At 47.7% G+C, this 18,143-nt stretch overlaps 1 protein-coding gene across 5 annotated transcripts in view; it reads right to left on the bottom strand.

The window, feature by feature from the left end:
- Positions 1 to 16,853, bottom strand: part of cdk12 (cyclin-dependent kinase 12) — a 34,837-nt gene extending 17,984 nt beyond the window's left edge. Inside the window, exons 1-6 of one of the 5 annotated variants that reach the window (XM_035398529.1) lie at positions 16,731 to 16,853; positions 13,865 to 15,160; positions 3,242 to 3,994; positions 1,889 to 2,068; positions 1,224 to 1,363; positions 558 to 728 (exon numbers count right to left, since the gene is read on the bottom strand). In XM_035398529.1, the coding sequence (XP_035254420.1) occupies positions 558 to 728; positions 1,224 to 1,363; positions 1,889 to 2,068; positions 3,242 to 3,994; positions 13,865 to 15,120 (2,500 nt within the window). In that variant the 5' untranslated portion in view covers positions 15,121 to 15,160; positions 16,731 to 16,853. Of the gene's footprint in view, positions 1 to 557; positions 729 to 1,223; positions 1,364 to 1,888; positions 2,069 to 3,241; positions 3,995 to 13,864; positions 16,134 to 16,730 lie in introns of those variants that run through there. The other 4 variants (XM_035398526.1, XM_035398528.1, XM_035398530.1 and 1 more) reach the window with 4 other exon arrangements.
- Positions 16,854 to 18,143: the final 1,290 nt, after the last annotated feature.

Genomic DNA, 18,143 nt, shown 5'->3' with positions numbered 1-18,143 from the left:
GGTCTCAGTTTTATGCATGGATGACACCATCCAATCACAAGTGGAGAAAACACTTGTACGCCTTGGTAACATTCGGGGGTCTTTGAATTTTGAACAGTTTGAGAATTTAAAAAATGAAAAGAAACTGACAATCGACAAATCAACAAATTGCTCACACCCCTACTGCAAACTAATATAGTAAGAAACTAGTACCTATCTTTGAGCAGTACTAGCACTGATCTTACATACTATAGACCGGTGGTCTCCAACCCTGGTCCTGGAGAGCTACAGGGTCTGCTGGTTTTTGTTTTCACCTTAAAATCAGCACCCAATTGAGACCCAAGACACCAGGTGAGTTGAGTTAACTGTGTAATCAACTGTCAATTGATTCATGAAGTGCAGAGTCACTATGAAAACCAGCAGACCCTGTAGCTCTCCAGGACCAGGGCTGGAGACCACTGCTCTAGTCTGGCTAGGTACTCGACTCCCTATTCCTAACAGGGAAAGTTTAATCCCCCTTCCGTTGAAGCAAAAACAATCCGACATGAGGAATCTTCCGGAAAGTCCACAATGCCGACCTTTGTCCTTTTTGAAGTCGAGGGCGTCCTGCTTGTCGGTGACGATCTCCTTCATGTTGACCACGCTGCGGTGGTTGAGCTGCCGCAGGATCTTGATCTCGCGGATGGCGGTGATGGGGAAGCCCTCCTTCTCGTTGTCCAGGCGCACCTTCTTCAGGGCCACCAGCTCACCTGAGAGACCAAGCGGACAGGTACAGTGGGACAGGGGCCTCCAGAGTCTCAAGACTGACAATCCCAAATCTTTATATACCTGTGGAGACCAGCCCCTCTTCCTGGAGATCTACCATCCTGTGGGTTGCCATTTCAACCCTAATTTAGCACACCTGATTCATCTAATTAGCAGCTGAACAAGATCTCTAGCTGTTGAATGAGGTGCTTTGTCAGGTTAGAGAGAAAACCTACAGGGCGGCAGATCTCCAGGAACAGGGTTGGTTATCACTGTTATACTGTATATAAACACAGCTCTTTACAAGGGTCCCAGGCAGTACAGTTCTGATCCATTTTTGAAATATCCAAAGGTTGGCCACTCAGTTACATAAAGAGTTACATAAAGCGTAATCAAAATGGAATGTTATCCTTACAAATTCACACCCTGAGCCAGCACTCAGTTTTTGGGACATACCATCTCACTCAAAGGGCGGGAGGGGGAGAGACGGAGCAGCCCACCTGTGTCTTTGTCCTTGGCCTTGTACACCTGGCCGTAGGTGCCCTCTCCGATGATGCCGATGATGTCGAACTTGTCCACGCAGCGCTTGCCCCAGTCGCTCTGCGTCTGCTTGCGCTCCCCGTAGCGCGGGCAGCAAAACCTGTCCCACCGGAAACAAAGAACGGACCACTTTAAGGTTCCGCTTCGGGTAGTGAGCGGAGCTGAAGGCCTCCGGGATTATTTCGCAAGTCCCCCCCCTCCCCTCTCAGCAGAATGGGGGGGGTCGTGCATGCCCCATGCATCATTCAAACTTGTAACAACAACTTCTGACTTCAGTTTTTAGAAATGTGCATCCAGAAGTATTAACACTACAAACAGGGAAGAAAACAACCACAAAAACCATTTGACAGACATTCTGCTCATTTTACCAAAATTAAACAGGGAGGTCCTGTGATTTTCCAGGTTTCTCCCACGCTTAATCTAGAAATACTACTTTTTCCCCCAGACACATTTTGGTTCATTGCTATATATTCTCTCCTGCTATTAGCAGTTAAAGAGGAAAAAAAATAGCTCTTGATGTGTGTGCTTATGACATACCCAAGTCCAAGTGCTTCCAGATTATTCGGGAAAGATCACTTCCCTGTGACAGAGACTATGTGAGGGGGGGGGGGGGGGCAAGTCTTACTTTGGTCTCTTCTTGTAGATGGACTGCGGTGGGGGCGGGGCCCTGTGCACGGGGGACTGAGGGGGGGAGGGGTCTCCCCCGGCCAGCGTGGGGGGCAAGGGCAGGTCGCTCAGGAGGGGTCGGGTCCGCACCTCCTTCTCCTTCTTCTGGGACCTGCTGTGGGGAGGCGTCTTCTTTGGGCTGAGACAAGAGGGGGGGGGGAAAGGGGTGAGCACACCGAAAGCCTGCAACAAACGGGGGGCAGCTGCTCAAAATGGCCGCTTTTCCAAGAGGAGTGTAATTTGAGCGACTTCACTGAAATCTGTGACATAACTAAAAAAAAAAAAAACCACCCGACACCAGGCGGGTTCCTGCACGAGCAGCCAGGCCTGCGTAACACACTCCGCAACTCCACAAGCACAGCGACCGAGACGGAGCGTCACACCAGCAGAAGCCTGGGCAAGGTTAGTGAACGCCTTGAACGTTTCAGTGCATACACATTCCAGCGTTCACACATTTCAGCGTCCGCATATTTCAGTGTACATACGTTTCCGCATTCACGCGTTCAAAAGCGCACGCACTTCAGTGCACACACATTTCAGCGCTTACTTTTCAGTGTACACTTTTGAGTGTACACACATTTCAGAGTACACACTTTTCAGTGTACACACTGATGACTGTGTGCAGCTGTATGCCTGTCTGTCACAGCGCTATGCTGGTCTATGCTGCCAGTTTATGATGCCATTTCAGGGTCTGTGATGGTCTCTCAGTGCTGTCTTTACTCCACTTCTGTTATTTAAGTGCCGCTGCTTCAGTGTTTTTGTCTTCAGTGTTAATGTTTCAGTGTTAAGGCCTCAGAGGTGCAGTCTCAGTGTTGATGTTTCAGTGTTACCTCAGAGCTGCAGTCTCACTGTGTTGATGTTTCAGTGTTATTACCTCAGAGCTGCAGTCTCAGTGTCGATGTTTCAGTGTTATTACCTCAGAGCTGCAGTCTCGGTGTTGATGTTTCAGTGTTATTACCTCAGAGCTGCAGTCTCAGTGTTGATGTTTCAGTGTTATTACCTCAGAGCTGCAGTCTCAGTGTTGATGTTTCAGTGTTATTACCTCAGAGCTGCAGTCTCAGTGTTGATGTTTCAGTGTTATTACCTCAGAGCTGCAGTCTCAGTGTTGATGTTTCAGTGTTATTACCTCAGAGCTGCAGTCTCAGTGTTGATGTTTCAGTGTTACTACCTCAGAGCTGCAGTCTCAGTGTTGATGTTTCAGTGTTATTACCTCAGAGCTGCAGTCTCAGTGTTGATGTTTCAGTGTTATTACCTCAGAGCTGCAGTCTCAGTGTTGATGTTTCAGTGTTGCTGCTGGTTTGGGGGCACTTACCTGTCCTGACAGTCTCCCAGCAGCATAGGCGGCAGAGGCAGGGGGGGCAGGGTGGAGGTCTTCATGGGGGGCAGCTGACGGGCGGGGCTGCGCGCCGGAGGAGCGGCGGGGGACTTGGGCTGGGAGGAGGTGGAAGGGGCCAGGGGGTGATTGGAGGCCGGCTGGCTGGGCTCGGGCAGGGGGGGCTGGGGCTGGAGCAGGGCAGAAGGGAGAGGGGGCAGGGGGGGAGGGAAAGTGGGAGGCTGGGTGGGGGGCGGCGGCGGAGCCGGGGAGGAGAAGGCGGGTAAGGGGGGCGGGGGGGTGCTCTTCCCGTCCCGATGGGGATTGTCCAGCGGGGGGGCGGCGGCGGAGGCCGCGGCCTGCGGCGGGGGGGGCTCCGAGGCCGGGGGGGGGGGCTCCCTGTCGGGGGGCTCGGGCTCCGGTTTGGGGGGTCGGGGGGCGGGGCGTTTGGCGGGGGCGGGGCCGGCGGAGGGGGAGGGGGAGGGGGAGGCGCCCCGGGCGGCGGCGGCGGCCACCGCGGCCACGGCGGCCTGCCGCTCCTTCTTGCGGCGGCTGAGCTCCTCGCCCAGGCTGGAGTTGAGCGGCAGGCGCGACGAGGAGGGCGAGCGGCTGGAGGGCCGGCTGCTGTGCGACGCCCCGCCCCCGGCCCCGCCCCCGGACGAGTGCTTCTTGCCGCGGGAGCGCGACGCGGGCCGGCGGGACGAGGCGGAGGGGAAGGTGACCGGGGAACGACTTCGCGATCGAGCCGAGCGCCTGAAAGGAAACAGGATGAAATTACTTTCACAAGGAAATTGGGAAGAATTACTTTCACACGGAAACACACGAGTGTACACACACCATGTACAAGCAAAATGGGCATGGTTTGTTCTGAGGTCACTGGTCACTTGTTTGAGGACGTCCTGGTGCTCTAATATTAGTCATGGTTCAAAATGGACTCTTTGCCAGTGCCAGACAGTATGGCTTTAGGATGAAGAAATTCACGAGCCACTCAAGAGTTTTTGGCTGGAATGTCTGTGACTGACTGAGTGATGAAGTTACGCCATTGGTCGGCCGAATTATGAAGTTACACCACTGGTTGGCCGGAGAGGTCCAGCCGTATACTAGGTTTTGACCTGGTCTTGTTTTTTTCTCTGCCACAATATATAGGCTAGTTTTTCACAAGATAAAATCTAGACATTGCCCTAGTTTAGCACCAAGGTGGACCCTACCCTTTAGCAAACAGCGGGATCAATTACGCTCTCAAAACTCGACGATACAGCACAAAAAAAAAAATCCAAAAACAAACAGATCTCCCATTTCACTGGCAAACAAAGCCCAATGGATTTTACAATTAGTGGTATTGTAATTAAACTCTGTATTAGTAATGACCGTATTAAAACTCGCTGGGCATCTTTACAGCTAATGCAGTTACACTGTCTGGTTGCTTATTTAATTTAATTTCTTTAAAAGGACAGCAGACAGTCCACCCTCCTTACGCATTTATTTTTAAACGTCTGCTTTCGAGGAGAAAGTAGAGAAGGTAACAGAAAGTATCACAGGTCAGAGGGACCCACAGAGGGTGGACTGAGCCCCGCCCGCGTTGGGGGGGGGAGGGGTAGCAGACGGCCACCCCGCGGATGCCACCACACGTCTCCTAAAGCTTATGAAAATTAACCTGGAGAAAATGCGCGCAGCCCACAACATAACTGCATCCCAGGACATCTAATCAAATCCATTTTATTTGTATAGTGCCTTTAAAAAAAAAAAAAATTCTTTTTTAACAGAAAACGGCCAAAGACGCTCTACGGAGTCGCAGAAAAAGAGCAATAACCAGACCTGGAAGCAAGCGCATGAGGTTTAAAATGTAAAAAAATCTCCCCAGTGTAGAGAGAAACCCTCAAAATGTCGCAATAAAAACTCCCTGATGGGAAGAAATCTAGGGAGAAACCCAGCTGTAGAGGGAGAGCCCATCCTCCACTGGCCAGCCTGGTGCAAAGCAGCGGTAGAATAGATGTAACCGAACAGTTAATAAGGGATCTATCGTGGCAAATAAAATGGGTTGAGGAGGTAAACAGCTGAGGTACTGGTAAATGGTAAATGGACTGCATTTATATAGCGCTTTTATCAAAAGCGCTTCACAACTGATGCCTCTCATTCGCCAGAGCAGTTAGGGGTTAGGGGTTAGGTGTCTTGCTCAAGGACACTTCGACATGCCCAGGGCGGGGTTTGAACCGGCAACCCTCCGCCTGCCAGACAATCGGTCTTACCTCCTGAGCTATGTCGCCCCTATAGGTACTAAAACTAGCGGGAACATCAGATGTCCAGATGAAGGCAATTGTAGTGCAGCCTGGCAGGGTGATGCACCTGCAGCTCCAGGCTGCGTCGAGGTGCGTGGGCGCGAGCCAGGGGAGGAACAGGGCAGCAACGGTCCCCCGACCGCAGAGCGAGCAACAGGTCTGGAGCAAATCCCGTAGAGCTCACACACTTCACATCTCCCTATCCCTATTGCTCAATGTGTAAAAAACAGCATCTGTGCTGAAGGGGGAAAAAAAACCCTCAACTCAAGTTCTCCTATCTACTGAAGATTAGAAAATAAAATGTTAATCCAATTTGTTGCCATAATCTCATTTTTTCATAAAACAGAAATAAAGCGTTTATTAGAGACGATGCAAAGATTTCAACGGTTATACACAAGGCATCCTCCATTTTGTGACCTTTTCCTCAATGAACACACATGACGCCATCGTCCTTCCCGATATGCGTAGCCTAATGAAGTAAGCCGACATCGTCTCACTTTGCAGGACGCCATTTTAAATCTCAGTCACGTGGTATAAGGTCAACTCCCAATAAAATGACCCACCAGATCACGCCTGACATCCCCCACTTGAATGTTAATGTCAGTTTCTAATTGGGATTGACATGATGGCAAAGTGCCAACTATTACTCCAACGCAGTGCGTGAATGACACGTATCAATATTTGCATTCTTGGTGCAAGCGAGGACAACCAGAGCTATGCAACTTGCCTATGTTTAACATGCCTTGAAAACAGGAAAAAAAAGAAAAGAATAAAATGAGTACTTGAATGAACTCATTGTTGCGTACTGACATTTCGCTAGTGTCATGCTTGCTCTCAATTTTAACGCTTTTACTGAACTTTCATACATCCGCCTCGCCCTCTGCTTCCACTGAAGTCAGTTATCCGAGGGCTCACTTGTAATTAAATTTTGCAACACTGGGACACATTTTGTTACGCCATCGTTCAGCACTGCTAAATTCGATAAGGTGATTTATCGTCTTGCCTAACATCAATGTTAAAAAAATAAAAAATAAACTCACAGCCACAGTTTTTTTAGCAGTCTGGTTTTCCCTCTTTAAGGCTTCCATCCCAGAGATTTGGGTCAATTCCAATTAAATTCAGTCAATTCAGGACACAAAATGGAACTCGATTCATCGACTGAGAAATCCCCACGTAACAGCCTGGCCCTTTTTCAGTTCTCCAGTGCAGCTGGGCTACACCACAGGCAACGCCGAAACCAGCCCCTGCTGTGGCATCTACCATGGAACAGGACCAGCGCCTCCTCGTCTTCACTCGGCTCGATCATATCTCGATCCCGCGTCTGCATAAGCCGCCGGCCACAGCCGCAGACTGCAAGCGCGTCCTAACGATTTCGCTGCGCTCGTACGCAGGAGGGAAACCAGCGTAGTTCACAGAGCTGCCAGAAAATTTAAACTAGAGTTGCATCGAAAAAAAAAAAAAAAACTAGAACGCGCACTTCATCGCTTGCGGCTCATCGAACGACTTCGATAAGCCTGCACAGGCCTTTTTGGAGGAGGGAAAAAAAAAGAGAGCAAAAGAACTGGCGAGAAAATTGTATTTTTATTTATTTTTATTTTTCCATAGATTGCGTTGTTGCCGTTCTCGTTGTTAGTGTTAATCAGTTTAACCATCAGGGTCCAAGTTGAACTATGCGGTTGTTCCCTGTACTTGGACCGGTACTTCTCTCTAGGGGTTTCGTCATACTTGTTCCTGGTTATGGTTATACACTTTGTTGTACGTCGCTCTGGATAAGAGCGTCTGCCAAATGCCTGTAATGTAATGTAATGGGTAAGGGCAGAGATGAAAGGAAGAGGGCGCAGTGAGATGAAAAGATAAAGAGGAAGGTTTTTTTTTTTCTTTCGCCGAAGCGGTAAGCGCGAAACCGCGGCGGATCTCGGCTGGGCCCGCGTCGCCGGCGCCCCCTGGAGCGCCCGTCTGGACGAGACCGAACGCAGAGGCTCTGCCCAGCGAGCGCGAGCTGCTCGGGGGGGGGGGGGGGGGTTCACCTCCAGGCCAGGAGACGGTATTTTTACGCAAATGACTGAAAAAACAAACAACAAAAAAAATAACAGGACGGAAGGTCACAGGGCACACATCTGAAACGCCAGACATGGTGAATACTATGTTCAAAAAAAAAAAAAATTTCATTGGCCTTTAAACTTTTTCTATCCTTCCCAAAAAACTCATAGCACATTATAAATGGGGTCAAATTTGAAGATCAAGATTGTGCCGTAATATTACCCTTGCAATTTTGGCCCCGTTTAACAAAGAATCGCTCGCAATACCGCAATAAATGAGAAATGAAATCTAAACGCCTGAAATGAAAGTTTCCTCTTCTTGATCAGTGTCAAGAGTTCGTACAGCAAACCTTAGCACTGATATAAAAAGCAGCTCCTAAGATGCTACTGGAACGGGTTGTAACTTTACAGAATAAATAGTTCCAAACGTTCTCTGAAGCCTCCTGTAAGGAGCAGGTCTATTGCGTGTGATGATCAGAAATGACCTGTGGCCCTGCTTCAGAAATGGGTTCTGATCCGACGCAGGAGGGGGGAGGTATTCCCTGAGCAGGGAGAACATTCTAGCTCCAAGAGCGAGTGGGAACGTGAACAAACAGACGTCAGAAAACTTCTGAGGTCTGAGGGAACCGCATCAAGAGAAAAACGGACTGTTTTTAAGCGATTCTAGAAGGTCTCGCTGTACAATGCACACACACCCTTTCTGATGGAGTCCAAGCAAATGGATGCTCTGCGTTTATAACAATCAAAAAAACATAGCCCTGTGCAGTTTCAGCATTGATCTCAGGATCAACAGTGGCTCAGGGGCCTCAAAGTGGTAGCGCCTGGTCACTGAAATCATCAGGATATCAGGCCTCCTCCGAGTTTGCTCCCCAAGCATAATCCTATTCGTTCATTCAACACTGAAGACCATGTTTAATGGGGACCTGGGCTGGCATTTGATATCAGTGATATCCAACTGTAGAAATGTGTTAGGTAAACAAATATCACAAAAATTTGAAAAGCCAACCACGTACAAAAAAAAGATGTCAGCATTCAGCTTTGCAAACACACATTGTTACTGGAACTGTGTTCAGAAAAAACGACGAGTGACAAACAACTAAAATGACGACAGGACATTATTCATCACTGTGACAAACATTTTTCCATTATCGTCCAATTTGCCAGTGGAAAATTTAATAAGCCTTTTTCCCCCCCCCCGTGTTAATTTTTATCAATTCCTTCTTTTTCAAGTCTCCACTAAGGCAATTTGCGCTGGATGCAGGGTTCTGCCACGCATTCGGACGCGCTTTAAAATCGGGGTGAATGGCGGCGTTTGTGGGCTAAAATCCATGGCAACCGGAAAGACAAAGGCAATGAAAAACAACGGCGAGATTCCCGCAGTCTGATTGGCTGTGTTGGCGGTTGGCGTTCGGCTTCCCTTCCTCTGTTCGCCCTGTGGCGGTGTGCACGCTCCAAAATGAGCGCCACCCCTAAATATCTGATCTTGGGGTGGGTCTGTTTTCCAGGTAGGAGATATAAACCATCATGGAGAACCCCTAGATGTGTCTACAGCAGACTAGGACTACATATGAAAAGGGCCGATGTGGGTGTGGGGGTCTTTATTTTAGCCCAGTACTACGATACCAGATTCAACCAATTGACTCACCGTGGTCTTCAATCAAGACATTGATAAGTAGAATCAGGTGTCTTTGCAATGGGCTAAAACAAATCCTGTACCCACATTGGCTTTTTTTTTTTGTGGATAAGACTGGACAATCCTGGTCTATAGCAAACTAGCTAGCACAAACACTGCTACATGCAGTATGCAAGTGCCAGTAGAGTATGGGTGCTCCCACAGTCAAAATTATCATCACAAGCTGAATAGTTGCGAGCCTCCATCTGTTATAATCTGTTTAAGGGCAAACATGCAGGTAAAAAGGGCTGTGGCTATAAGCTAAGCAGCCATTAAGTTATTAAGAATTAAGGAGATGCAACAGAGATATTGCTATCCAACATGTGAGGCTACTGGAAGGCTACCACAAATCATACTGCAGCAAAAAAAACTCAAGATAGTCAAGCTACATGACTAATGCCTTAGCGGGGCATCTGGATTTCCTTCTGGATTTTTCAACGGATGACCAGCAGTAATCTAGCCTGATTTGTTTACAAACTTAAGCAAATTGCTCGCCGCAATTCTTTTCCCGGGTTAGAGTTTCGCGTCTTCTGCTCCTCCTGTTGGGGAGACAACGCAACAAAACAACAGCCCGCGCGCCACGGCGTGGATTATACGCAAGTAACATTGTCGCTGTGGGTGGATTTTCAGTCGTGAGCTACCGAGTAAGCACAGCACACAGTTTCTGGACACACTTGCCTGTGCTGAGGGTACCTGAGGTTTGCCTGTATTTAGCCAGATGGGCTCGTGTTTCTGGCAAAGCTCTGCGTCCTCCCTCCTCATCTACGGCGTACGTGACCGATGGCCGAGGCCGGTCTGTCGAAACAAACCGCTTATCTCAGCAAAGCACGCCCGGCGCCCAGAGGCCGCGTAAAGTAAACTCTCTCTGGACTACGGCTTCGCCGTGCTTCTTCCCCAGCTGAACTGAACTCGGCGGCCATCATCACCGCCCCCTCCCCCTCCCCCTTCCCCTCCCCCCACTCACTCTTTGGGCTGGCACTCACGGCCGGGGCGCGTCAGCTCCCGGTGACAGGTACGTCGCTGTGGGCAACCGGCCCTCGCGCACTCCGTCGTAGGCAAGCAGCCATTCACACACACAGAGCCTCGCTATAATAACACACGCACTACCGCGCAGCTTCAGATACACGGACACACGAAACGAACAACGCCACCGACTGAGAGCCTGTTTGCCCGACACGCTCGTGCGCACACAAACCTAATGTGTATAAGCAAACACAAGCCCGCATACGAACACACACGGAAGACACACACACAGAGGCGCATGCACACAACTTCCTGGAAGGCAGGACTCTCTTTCTGGCAAACTCACCACACCTGACTACCTTCGTTCAAATTGTCGATTAGTTTACGCACAGTGCCTCATGCCTTCTATGTAAATTTCAGTTCATAAAAGATGTTATTCCACACAGAAAAAGAATGATAAGAAAAACACTTGAAACTCGGTGGTGCAGGGGTTGTGCCGACAGTGACACTTTTCTTGTTCACACTTCCTTCAGCTAGCAGGAACACACAAGCCGTTTCTACGCTTGGAGTAAACACCAAGACGAGCGTGTCACACAGGCCCTGCCAGACACAAAGCAGGCATGAATCAAATGCAGCTGAAAATAGGTTGCATAATAAATGCATATTTGGACGAGAACATGTAGTTGCAAGCGCATGACAAAAAGACAAGTCTCCCAAGTCTTGCTTGCTTGTTCTGCAGATTCCCAGCGGGCACTGCAAACGGTATTCCTCAATTAACCCCAAAATTCTGACTTCAACAAAACAATTCAGCAGCCGTTACTTAACCTGCACTGATGTTAAGCACTCATGTTCAGACCCCGCACCCAACAATTCAACAAGTAAAGGATAATTCTGTTTTTTCTTTTTCAATCTGGGTCTTATTTTCAAAGTATTTTCCATCATTCCGATCAGTTCTGATAAGCAGTGGTCCTTGCTAAATTGACCTGTAGCACCTACTCTGTGTGCTCATTTAAATCTGCTCGTTCTCTATGTATTCCAAACTGTTCAACAAAATATGGGAGGCGATCAAAGTGAAGAGCCTCAACCACATCTTCATAACAGTCTGATGAATAATGAGCCATTGCAACAGGTTTAGGAATTGGCTTTTTCACTTTAGCTTATAAAGGCACTGTAAACAATACGTTTTCGAGTGCAGAATATAGGCCTAGGTAAGCTCGGTAGGTCAATTCTGCTCATTGAAACTGAAACGTTTCACGTTGGTCAATACATTTCAACTTTCACATTACGTTTTCACTTCCGATCAAGAGGTTAAGATAAACTGGACTTGTTTTCAGGGAACCTGTATCTTGATATGCTCCATAGACACCGTTGTGAAGCTACAGACATGAAGAAGAAAAAAAAAAAACTTCTTAAAAACCAAAAACCTTAACAATGAAGTAGGTGCAGGAAATACTATCAGAACCAATTAGGAATGATGGAAAATACTATGAAAATAAGACCCAAGTCGAAAAAAAACAATTATCCTTCAGGCACATAGTGTCACATAAAACACGTTTCTATGACTCATTAGACTGCAGCCAGTGATGGTGTGGCTATGAGGGGGTTTGAGAGCTCGATCAATGACTAACCACTAACTGTGTGTATCTGGCTTTTTGTCAGCCTGGAGTAGAAGATTACTCAACACTGAAGGCTATCTGACAGCCTGACACCCCCTCCAACCCCCTCCAACCCCCCACCCACTGACCAAGGTCCAGTCCAATGTAAAACGCAATCAAAATGGCTGAGGCTGGTCACGATCCCCGTCTCTGGCATCAACTAGTCTGGCCTTCCAAACTTAGCCTCACTTACATTCGACGGGAACTGTTCCATATGAGCTCCTGTTGAAAGCCGTCGATTTCTGAGAGACCGCCCCCCTCTGTGTCACTGAAAAAAACCCAAATCACTTTGGCCATTACGGATTCAAACTCGCCTTTTGGCCTGCAGACCTTTCAGCAGAGAGACGTGCGTCTCCAAAGCCAATGCAACTGGAGACACTTGCTTTGCCTTGACCCTGAGCCTACAGGTGAGTGAAGTAGGAACCAATTCCAGACACAAAATGAGCCAGGGAAAGGAACTCATGTAGAGCAAAGAGCAGATTTGCTCTGGCTAATAAATAAAGCCTGACCTAATCGCTAACCCTAGCACCAAAACATTACAAACTCAGAGGACTTTTTCCCCAAAAAACACATCTTAAACCTAGAATACCTAGGATTACTTCCCATTACGTATATGGAACACAAGCCTATATAATACAACAGTTAACTAAGTATAGGCTAATTTCACACATCTCAGCCACTTTCAGATATTGTAATGTATTTTTCTTTTTTACTGAACAAATAGCACTTTCTGAAAGACCCACATTTATGAAATATTGCAATATTTAACATTACTTCTTTAAGAGTTAACTGCCAATATAATTTGATATATCGCAACCTTTACAGTCAGATTATACCTTACTACAGATGTGGCAGCATTACGGAAGTTAACATTTGCCTTATCAATTGTATTCCACCATGTGAACAAAGAGACAGTATCGTTCTTCAGTATCCATGGTAGGTTACTATGTAAACAGAGGAGTAGTATGCTGCTCTTCAGGACAAACACTGAACACTGTAATATGCATTCATTTGTTTACTAGAATTTTGGCACATTTTCAGTGATGCCCATGATCACTAATTCTCAGTTCCTCTCTATAGCTGCACATGTAGTTTAATTAAATATATTTGCACTTGGATAGAGCATCAGGAGGTCTTCCTTTTGGAGTCCGTTTGCCAGGATTTTGGCTCGGAGCAGGATCAACAACCAGGTGCTCCTGCAGTTGTGCTGCGGCGTGAACGCATCAAGTGTTTTCAGCCATTACGGTGGTGTCAAACTACAGTCTTGGAAGGCAGCAGTGTCTGCACCTTATGTGGTTTGCATACAACCAGCAGCTAGTTTAGGCCCTGAAAACAAGGTGTGGCTTCTAAGCAATTAATGCCTTAAATTAAGCATTTAAGTGATGAGAGATGCTAAAAACAACACTGAAGCCATCCAGTACTAAAGTCTCACAACCCTAAAATATTACACACCTGAATGTTTGGTACTTAAAAGGAAAGTTATGAAGGTAAAGCAAAGAATACCTTATATATTGCAATGCAAAAGATTTAAACTGACTAATGAGGAAATACAGATTTTCAGAGCCAAAATGTCCGCCAGAGGTCTATGACTTGGGTATGTCATAAGCACAGGCATTAAAACCCCTGATGGCTGAATGTTCAGCAAAAAAGTCAGACAGAGACTGAGACATTTAGAGTCTGAATATCCACATTTCTTGACTAATCAGGAATATCGCAGCCCAGGCCAAACACCCAGCATCTTTAATGCAACACAACTCAGCACAAAGGTCAAAGTGAAAGTGAGGGAAGAATGAAAGATAGTGAGAGTGCATGAAACCAAAAGCAGGCGGAGCTACGTTACATCACAAGCCGATTTGAGCCAATCGCTGTGTATTGCTGCAGAGAGCAAAACCTTTTGACTAGTTCAAAAAAAAAAGAAAGTCACCCATTGGCAACTCACCGCAGCCCCACCCAACCAGGCGGCTGGTGAAACCGCTCCCTCCCCGCGGGAGGGCCCGCTGCTGGGCTGCCGCACTCACCTGGACACCGGGCTGGCGCTGGAGGAGCGGCGGTTGCCGTAGGGACTGACGGATGAGCGCTTCCTGGAGGAGGAGTACGGGCTGCTGTCGTGCTCGTAGCTGGACGAGCGCTGGCGGCCGCCGTAGGGGCTGTCGGACCGCTGGCGGCTGCGGCGCGACGCCTCCCGGTACGGGCTGGGGCTGTGCTGGGCCGCCCGTCGCCGCCGGTGGTAGCTGTCCTCCCCCTCCGGGCCCTCCTGACTGTAGCCCCCGCCGCCGCCGCCGCCGCCCGCGGCGGGGCTGTCGTTGCCTCCCCGGGGCGGGCTGCCCCGGGACGATGACGAGGCCTTCCCCTTGGGGCTGGCCTTGTAGCCCTTGGAGGCCTTGCGGTGGCTCTTCTCCCCCCGGTCGCGTTGCGAGGAGCTCCTCCCCTCTCGGCGCTGCTGCTTCTCCTTGCGGCTCTTCCCCGAGCGGCCGCTCCCCTCCTTGCTGCGGGAGGAGGAGGACGAGGAGGCCGTGCTGCTGACGGAGGCCTCCGGCTGCACCTGCAGGCCGCCCGGCAGCTCGCCCCTCTTAGGCCCGAAATCCCCCTCCTGCTGGCCCTGCCGCCTGGAGCCCGAGGCAAAGCAGGGAGCGGGGGTTCCCTTCTCCTTGCTCTTTCCCGAACTCCCCTTCTCTCTGTCCCTGTTGCTCTTTTTCTTTGAAGTCCCACCTCCGCCTTCTCCCCCTCCCCCTCCCTCACCTGAATCCTTTGCCCTGTGCGGGTCCTTGGACTTCTTGCGAGGGTGCCGGTGCTTGTGCCCCCGGCCCTCCCTGCTTCCGGCAGCCCCGCCCCCGTCGTCCCTGCAGTAATCCCCGGCAGAACTTAATCTGTCCAGCCCCCCTCCTCGCCGATCTGCAGAGGGCCTGGCAGCTGGCGGGTCCGAGAACGTGTCGGAGTCGGAGCTGATGTCGTCATACTCGACCAGCGGCTTGATGGCGCTGACAGCAGGAGGCGCCGGGGAGTCCTGGGTAGCAAATGCAGAGGCCTGGCCCAGCGATGAGCCTTCCCGTCCGTGCTTGGATGATTTGTGCCGTTTGCGCTTCGACGAGGAAGACGAGGAGGCCTTTGACTGGAGCTTGCAGTCCTTGCTGGTCATGTTACCCGCAGAAGAGTGCGGCGGCAGCAAGGGGGGGTACGCCCCGCTGTTACCGCTCGCCGTCTGCGGCAGTAGTGAAACACTGGCGCTGGGATCCGGCTTTCTCTTGGTCCCATGGTGTCGGTCTGACCCAGGCATTCCTCACGTCAGCAGCGGTCCTTCTCCCAAACGCGGGCCTCTGTAGCCGAGACAATACATTAACGGAAGAATAGTACTCCAAAATCCGGCAGAATTAACATGAAAATGTTCACATTAGTAGCTAGCTAGCTAAAGCAAACAAAACAAGTCTCCCCACGTTATCTGTCCTTATGCTTCATCCGAGTTAATTCCAGTCAGGTCAGCTGCATGCCTTTGCGTTTCAGAGGAAAAAAATATGAAGATAGAAACAAAAATACGATTTCTGATGAACGGTCGAACATATAACTAAATTTAACAGCCGATTACAAAAGCTCAAACAATAAGTCGGAGCATTGTGCTCGGTTTCCCCGTTTGTTTGGTTAGCCAGTTCGTGCGGTGTAGCTAGCAGAGTTTCGTAAAAACGAACAGGAAAAAATACTGTTTTCTTTTAGCTACCTTTAGCCCGGTGCCAGGCTTTAGGGAAGGTGTTTAATTCCTTCAGTTTACGGTCTGAGTTCGGAAACAAGTATAGTCCATGATGAATGGGCAATATTGTTTCGCAGAACTGAAAATGAAAACTTGACCCGGTTGGTTCTGTTTACATGTTCGTTTAATATACAATTTTATCTCTTTATATTTTGTATTGGTCAGAAATTATACTATATTCATGTGCAAAAGATGATCCAGTTTATTTTTAGTGGCCCTGGATATCAACCAGGCCTGTATTTAGGGCGATGTTTGCGGATATAAGAACACCCACTGCCCCTGTTGTTAGGAGAGCACAGTCGCCATTGTGGCTCCTGCTATGAGCTTCAGCTTCTGTTCCCTTCTCGCTCTCTCCAATGCCCATGCCGGAAGTCTCGGTCGCTGTCAGTCTTCCCGGTAACTCAGCAACAGCCTTTCCAGTGTGACGCCCCGCCCTCTGTTCTTGGCGCGCTGCAATACCAACCCGCAACCTGCAGGGGCTCCGGAATTTAACTCCATTGTAGTGAAAGTTTCACAATCATGAAAAGTGGTGGTTTGAAGTAAACCAGTTTCTTTCCGCATGATTATTATTTATATAAAACAATAAAAGAATAGGCTGGTAATAGGTTATTTTCTTAAATTTTATTGTGGGAAATGTCATGTTGCAACCAAGGTATTTCAAACAAAAATCAAAGTCAAAGTGCCAAATTTTAATAAGGCCTACCGGTTTGCTGGTGGATGCATCACTGCACCTAATAAGCGATAACGGACGATATACTCCTAGCTAAAAAAAAAAAGTTATGAGAAATAACAGCTACGAAGTTTGCCGACGTCTTTAGTGTTACGTTATCTGAAATAAATAATATGTCAAAGCAGCTAAGATTTAGTTAGTGAGCTCTGAAATGAATAACTATAGGCTACGGGCTTAAACCATATAGCTAGCCAGTCAGCGTTGTTTGCACGAAAATAAATCCATCGTGTTAAACGGGAAGAAATCAATTTCGTTAGCTCAACCTATCAATGACCCGAAACAGTAACTAGTTAGCTAGCTTCTAGCGACTGAACTACCCACGGTTATCGATGTAGCTACACAGACCTCAAACAAAAGTATCCAACTAGAATAGGAAATATACTTCGATTCTGTCTATCACAATCAAACTTTTCACCTTCGGTCTTCATCAGTGGCGAGATGTGTCGCAGTCTTCCAAAATTTGCTAAAACTAGCACGAAATCACATGATAATCAAGATCGTTAGCTTGCTAAATGTATCCGTTCTTCAGCAAATCTTGTACGTCGCAACGTTATGCCGTAAAGGAAGCTTTCATCAAGGCGACGGAAATGCTGTAAAGTTACCGCTTGGCTTCACAAATCGCCGCGAAAGCATGCTGCAGAACTGGGAGTTCTCTGTGGTTTTTCCTACAAAGAATCGCATATTTAGTTTAGAAAATGTTCCAAGAGTTGAAGAGTATGCGTTTTGTTACAAAAAATGACACCAATATCAATTCAGAAAGTGTCGTCAGTGCAGATGCAGCACTACAACATTAATAAAGGACAGTCAAGATCATTGGCTATTTGCCACGTGCATAATTTTTAAAAAAATACATAGGATACTTTTTAGTAATGAACTGTTCCCGGCTCGTGTTTTTATTTTGGACGGTATCAATTTGCTGTCCACACCGAAGACATGCTCTAAAGCCAGTTTTTCAATTAGTCCTTGATACGCACCCCACAAAAACAACAAGAAAGATATTCATATCATATTCCACATAAGGTTAGAAAAAAGACTACAAAAATGTTAGTTTTTCAGTTCTCCAAAACATAGAGAGAGTTTGTCAATGTGCTTGTAAATAACCTAGACAGTACAGCCTGCAGCCGCAACAACATATGCTGCTTATATTATACCCTATATTGAACTGAAAATGAAAAACGTAAGTTATTGCAGTCTTTTTTTTCTAACTTCATGTAAACGTTGGCACGAGTTTTTCCAGTTTTTTTTTTTTTTTGGGGGGGGGGGGGGGGGTGCTTTTCAAGGACAAAATGGATTGCCAGTCATTCCTCGCCCCTAAAAGTTACAAAACCTCGCCTTATGTTTTAAATTATGTTTTATATTATTTGTGAAGTGCGAGTATCATTAAATTGTACAAATATTTTTGAACGTGTTTATATAATTGCATGAGGTCAAGCAAACACTAACACACTTGCACGGCTCCGAGAAACCTTGGGCTGTACGATAAAAATGCAATGAATAAAGAAATTTGATGTATCAATAAGGGAACGTTGGGTTGTAGTATTAGATGACTACATTTCTATGTTTAATTCTGTTAATAAAGTGAAAATATATACGCAGGTATTTCACTGCAGTTCCGAAGGCTGTAACAATCTCACGCTTGTTTTACCCATTGCAATGACGTCACTAAATTATAAATGGACTGTATTTTTATTGGTTTCAGATGCTCTGGGGGTGGTGTTCACCTAAGGCGGAAGTTCTGTTGTTTTGTGAGAGCATAAAAAGTTGATAGTTTGTATGAGTTCTTGAGACCAACAGTTTATCGAGTTGCCTCACACATTGGTATTTACAG

The sequence above is a fragment of the Anguilla anguilla genome, chromosome 17 (genome assembly GCF_013347855.1).
Source record: "Anguilla anguilla isolate fAngAng1 chromosome 17, fAngAng1.pri, whole genome shotgun sequence".
NCBI classification, from domain to species: Eukaryota; Metazoa; Chordata; class Actinopteri; order Anguilliformes; family Anguillidae; genus Anguilla; species Anguilla anguilla.
This window is presented reverse-complemented; position numbering and strand designations above follow the sequence as displayed.